The following is a 5,983-nucleotide window of genomic DNA, read 5'->3' on the forward strand; positions in this document are numbered from 1 at the left end:
AGAGATTCAGCAGTTCTGAGTCTTCATCAAGAAGTCGTCTCAGACAGTATTTCATTTGAGTCTTTGCATCAAGATCAAAGATTTGAGCTAACAAGATTTACAGATACCTTTCACTTCAAGAATGTTTGCAGATTCTTGTAGCTCTTTCGCATCAAGAATGTCAACAAATCTGGAGTCTTTCAGGTCAAGATTTTCAACAGATTCCTGTGTGGCATGCAGATCAAGATTTTCAGTTGCCTGTTGGGAGTCATCAAGATGAAGAACTTCAACAGTTTCAGAGTCTTTTTCTTGTTTGTGAATGGCGGAAGGAAGAGAATCCTGGGAAGGTCCAAAGTCACGTGATGCAGAGCTATTTTCAAACATTTCATTCATGCTAATCGAACTTCGGCGACACAGGGAAGCTTCTGAAATTTGTGCAGATTCGGAGTAAAACTGATTTTCATCAGACACAGAAGCTGAATCATCAGCCATCGCTTCTGCAGATTCTAGTGTGCCAATAGTTTCTTTGCTATGATTTTGACTTTTTACAAAGTCAAAAGCAGTATCATGACTCGACGTTGCTACAGAATCAGTCGACAGAAGGATTTGCTGGGCTGTCTCGGATTTCACTGAGTGACACATTTCTTCAGAGGAGACTGGAATCTTTACATCTTCGAACTCAATGCAATCATGTGTGGTTTTGCTTACTTTTTCACATTCCTCATGGAGAGAGATTGTTTCATTAGTTGGGAATTCAGAGCGTTGAACTTCAGGGGACTCTCGAACTTCCTCAATGGAGCTGATCACTTTGTATTCTTCCGATTCTTCTGCCTGTTAAACAATTTAGGTATTAGCTTGAAATTTCGACTTGATCGTAAAGACTCGAAGACATGAGTGTGGTGTGTGTGTGTGTGTGTGCATAGGTGTCAGGGGAGAGGGACTACTTGTGAGTTGGTGTGAGTCATGTGAGTGCAGGTTTTCATTTGTAAGATTTTGTTATAGTTTAAGGCACAGACATTTTCATCTTTGTAACATATAACATACGTTATATCATCTACAGATAATCCTTAAATACCATTTTCGAAGCGATGATCGTAAGAATGCCATCTGAAGACAAGATGCACATCATGGTTGTCATATCAATATGCTCTGGCAAGGAGAAGCAGCGTCGGAAGGAGCACGAGGACACAGATGAGCTTCCTTCTTCTCTCCTCGCCATACGTCCTTCCACCACCACCTTAGTCTCGTCCACCACCTTCACCTTCAGATCCCCATTCATGAAGTCTTGGACGTCCAACACGATCTGTGAACATATAAGAATGTTAAACAATAGGCATTATGCTGACTTCTGAGTATTATATTTGAATGAATAGCTATTCACATGAAAAATACACATGTAAGCAGTTGCAGGTTGATTGGAAAACTATTGGTATTTAATTGAACTTGAAAAGACACTTAATCATATTGTATTACTCGGAGTGATTCATGAACTACTTACCTTGTAACTAGTGTTGTCGGACGTGGCGGTAGAGACTTGAGTTTCTTCCCTCAAATCACGGGATCGAAGCTGTCTGTAGCGGTTCATAATATCACTGTGACTAAGGCTAAGGAAGTCCTCACTGTCTGTCGTTTCGCTGTCTGCGATAACCCACTTCCTCAGGAACTCTCTGATGGCAGTGTAGAACTCTTGGTGGACATCGAGGAAGAAGGAATCCTGAACGAAGCTTCCTCTTCGAGTGATGGGCAAGATTTCCTCGTGCAGTTTCATGGCTTCTGTCGACTCAAATTCTGATTCTGATTGTTCATCATAAGTAGAAATAGAATCATCACAAATAGTTTTCTCAGTGATTGTTGATTTGAATGTTTCAGACAATTGCTTGAGTTCATGATCCTGATTATTAACATCGTTTCCATGTTCATGGACAGAAGCAGTTGTACACACATCCACAGACTGATTTTGACAGATATTGGCCTTTAAAACTTCCTTGGATTCAGCAGGAAATTCACATTCTTTCTTCAGCCTTCTCATCTTGTTCTCGTATGTGTGTTTTCGTTCACACTCAAAGTCCTTCTGATCTACATTGACAAGATTCTCGTGGACGGAGATATTTTTCTCCATCATGGACGAAAGTGCTTCAGGTATTGAGTCTTGAGCCGTTGTTGATTCCATCCTTTCCTCAGTCATGGAGAAGTGGTTGTTTTGGTGTGGTTCTCCTGCCTGAGTGTGACAGAAGAACCACGTTTTGCTCACTTTTATGCATATAGAGACTAACCTGATGATACATTCCAGTTTCAGAGGTATTTATGTTTACCTTTTTATACATGATTAAGTAATGCAATCATATAGGATCTATCAAGTTTCAATAACAAAATAGTTGACGTTTACCGTTTTGGGAGCAGTTATGGTGAGGATACCATCTGAAGACATGACAGAAGCGATGTGTGTCATGTCAGTGCGGTGAGGCAGGGGAAAGTGGCGTCTGAAGGAGTGTGACGAGACGGATGACCTTCCTTCTTCCTTCTCCACGCGCCCTTCCACCACCAGCTCCTTCTCGTCTACGACTTTCACCTTGACGTCTCCGCACATGAAGTCATGCACGTCCATCACGATCTTTAAAGTTGGAATGAAAGTGACTTTTTTTGAAAACAGTTATTGATTAGGAACTTAATGGAAAGAATAGCCATAGTAAAATGATAATAGTGATGATAATCTTGGTAAAGATAATAATAATTTTGACATTTTGACGACAATGATATTAATATCGGAAACGATGATACTGATAACAAAGATAAAAAAAAAAAGAAAGAAAGAAAAAAAAAGAAACGGAATGAATGGGATAATGAAGAATTTCACGATAATATGTAAAAATATACTAGTGTGCTCAGAAAAGTAATGTAATGAGGATCCTCAACTAAATTAAAACATAAAATGCATTTAATTATTCTACAACGGACGCTGTACGTTACCTGTAAAATTAATGGGCCCACTTTCACTGATTATAAGTAAATTCCTACCTTTAGATATCGAAACTATCAGTCAGTGGGAAATGGTGATACATAGAGAAAGGACTGACCTTGAGGCTAGCACCTTCTGACGAGACGGAGAAGGCCTGGTTCTCTTCCCTCATGTTTCGAGATCGAAGCTGCCTGTAGCGGCTCAGGATGTCACTGTGACTGACATCGTCTGTCACTGTGAGGTCGGAGTCATTGTATTTCTTCAAGATTTCCCTGACAGAGGCGTCGAAGCCTTGGCGTAGGTCGGAGAAGAATGAGTCTTGGAAGAGCTTCCTCTCCTCGCGATGGGCAAGGAATCTTCTTGCGTATTCACAAGAGCTTTCTTTGCTTCTAGCGAGTCGGAAAGTCTTGTGGAAGCAAAGTCTGTGATGACAGACGATTGCTTCTGCGATGATTGTTGGGTGTTGCTTGAGATATTGAAAGCTGCTGTTTGGATCTTGTCCTTGTCGATATTCTCCTGAGAGCACTGTGCGTATTTGCGTTCCTCTTCTTGGGCTGTGTAGGGCATTCCTCGGCCAGATGCTACTTCCTCAGAAACTCCCGAGGTCGTGAAGGAAGTTGGGCTGTGAACTTCTGATGCATTGTGCGTTTCCTTGACACTAGTGGGGATGACAGAAGTCTTCTGTTGTGTTTCACTCTCCTGTTGGTTAAGATTGGCGTATTAAGCATGCAGATGCCTTTTGCACTTTGAATTCAGTTATGTAAAATCTTCAGACAAGCATTAAGCAAGTATAAGAGAAGCCAGAACAATACCTTCTTAGACGCAGTGATTGTGAGGATGCCATCTGACGACATGACAGACGTGATGGACGTTATGTCAATGGACTTAGGCAAGGAAAAGCTGCGTCTGAAGGTGAGCGAGGAGCTGGCTGAATGGGCCTCCACCAACAGCTCATTCTCGCCCATCAACTTCACCTTCACCTCTCCATCCACAAAGGCATGCATATCCAACAAGATCTGTGAAATGATTCACGGTATTAATATACGAACAAAAGTTCCTCATTCGTCCATGAAAAGTAAGAATAATTTATTATATATTTACACATGTAGATGAATTGAATAAGAGTGTGTAATCTTCATGCAACTTACCTTATAACTAATATTATTCGAGGTAACTGTAACGGCCTGGTTGTCACTCCACAGGTTCTGCGATCGAAGTTGTCTGTAGCGGCCCAGTCTGTCGCTGCGGTGGAAGTCGTCATCGTCCCAGCAGTCCTTCAGATGGAGGTCGGCGTCATTCCAGCCATTGAGGACATTCCTGATGGAGGCATCGAAGTCGCGATGTATACCGGAGAAGAATGAGTCTTGGAAGAAAGCTCCCCTTCGAGTGATGGGCAAGGATGTGTCCCACGAACCGTGGTGAAATCTAGAATCAACTGTTATTTTGGACCCAAAATTGCATGAACAGCTTTCTTTTCGTGTAGATGACGAGTGTTCTGAATCTATTTGAGATTCGTCCTTTGAAGCCATTTGTTTTCGAGTTTCGCTGACTTTCTCAAGATAATTCGAAGCGGAAGTTTGATTGATTGCATTTTCTTTTGTCGTTTCTGTTTTCTGTGAGACAAAATTTAATTTTATATTAGTATCAATATAATGTTGGGGTTCTTTTTTCCTCATATAGCATCCATTTCTTTATATACTCACAGTTTACAAGAAAATTAACTCACTATTTTTGGCGCAGTGATTGTGAGGATACCATCTGCAGACATGACGGACGTAATCGTTGCCATGTCTGTGTGTTGAGGCAAAGAGAAGTAGCGTCTGAAGGAGTGTGACGAAAACGGATGAGCTTCCTTCTTCCTTTCTTCTCCACGTTTTCCTTCCCCCAAACAACTCCCTCGCCCAAAACACTTTCACTTTCACATCTCCACACATGAAGCCCATGCATCCAGCACAATCGGGGAGATAGAATTTTTATGACTTTGGATAATTGTGGATTTGCTCTGCTATTTTACGCCACTATTTAATTGTGTCATTTTAATTTTTGGAAGAGCGATTGTTATACCGACTCACCTTGTGACTTGTGTTGTCAATGTGACTGTGACAGCCTGGTTCCCTTCCTTAGGTTGCGAGATCGAAGCTGTCTGTAACGGTCCATAATATCATCCCGGCGGAAGTCTTTCCACTTTCAAATCTTCGTCAAATTTCCATTGGCCAACACCTCCCTGACGGAGAATCAAATCCTTGTGTATGTCGGGGAAAAACGAATCTTGGAAGAAACTTCCTCTGGACTGATAGGGAAGGAACACTCCCCACCTGCTGCTTGACCTTGCCTGACGAGAGCACTTTGCGCGGGTTTTGGAGGAGACTTTACGTAAAGACTTTTCCATCTGAAGGGGCCATTTTCAAAATAGGAATAGTATTACACTTTGCTATGACTTAAAAGGAGATCGTTGGAGGTGCACGTTCGCTTTGAAAACTGAAGGGTTTTTAGGAGGAACTAAACATATATACTGTCTTTGGGGAGTGCGAGCCTGTGACGTGGCAACAACGTCACTTGGCATGAAAGGGTTTTGCTGGCTGCCAAATCCAAGATGGAAAATTTTTTGACTACCCAGTTGCACGGCGGTTCAGTAACGGGTGACGTAGTATTGCATTAAAATAGTACATTAACTGATCGGGAGTATTAGAATTGCAAACCCCTCTTTTTACAATAAAAATTTTTTAACTTTAACTAAAACCTTTATAATGATTACATTACACTTCCATTTTTTTTAGGTGCAAGACACACATAACACGCACACACACACATTATTTTTCTATTATTATTATTAATATATATATATATAATATAAATTATATATATAATAAATAAAAAACAAAAATATTTTATATATAATATATATATAATATTAATAAAAATAAAATATATAATATATTTAAATAATAAAAAAAAAAAAATAATAAACCTTTGATATAAAATTAAAACAAAATAACCAACACAAAAATCTATTATATCATATATATACACGCTATATCCGAACCATAA

The 5,983-nt window shown here is 40.2% G+C and overlaps 1 protein-coding gene across 1 annotated transcript in view; it reads right to left on the reverse strand.

Moving 5' to 3' along the window:
* The window catches only part of LOC119574241, a 31,940-nt gene extending 27,174 nt beyond the window's left edge, over nt 1-4,766 (reverse strand). The window contains 9 exon segments of the mRNA XM_037921402.1: nt 108-810; nt 1,055-1,282; nt 1,478-2,197; nt 2,366-2,590; nt 3,054-3,262; nt 3,265-3,634; nt 3,748-3,951; nt 4,084-4,548; nt 4,662-4,766. Of these exon segments, the coding sequence (XP_037777330.1) occupies nt 108-810; nt 1,055-1,282; nt 1,478-2,197; nt 2,366-2,590; nt 3,054-3,262; nt 3,265-3,634; nt 3,748-3,951; nt 4,084-4,548; nt 4,662-4,724 (3,187 nt within the window). The 5' untranslated portion in view covers nt 4,725-4,766.
* Between the last annotated feature and the right edge of the window lie 1,217 nt (nt 4,767-5,983).

The sequence above is a fragment of the Penaeus monodon genome, chromosome 6, assembly GCF_015228065.2.
Source record: "Penaeus monodon isolate SGIC_2016 chromosome 6, NSTDA_Pmon_1, whole genome shotgun sequence".
Taxonomy (NCBI): Eukaryota; Metazoa; Arthropoda; class Malacostraca; order Decapoda; family Penaeidae; genus Penaeus; species Penaeus monodon.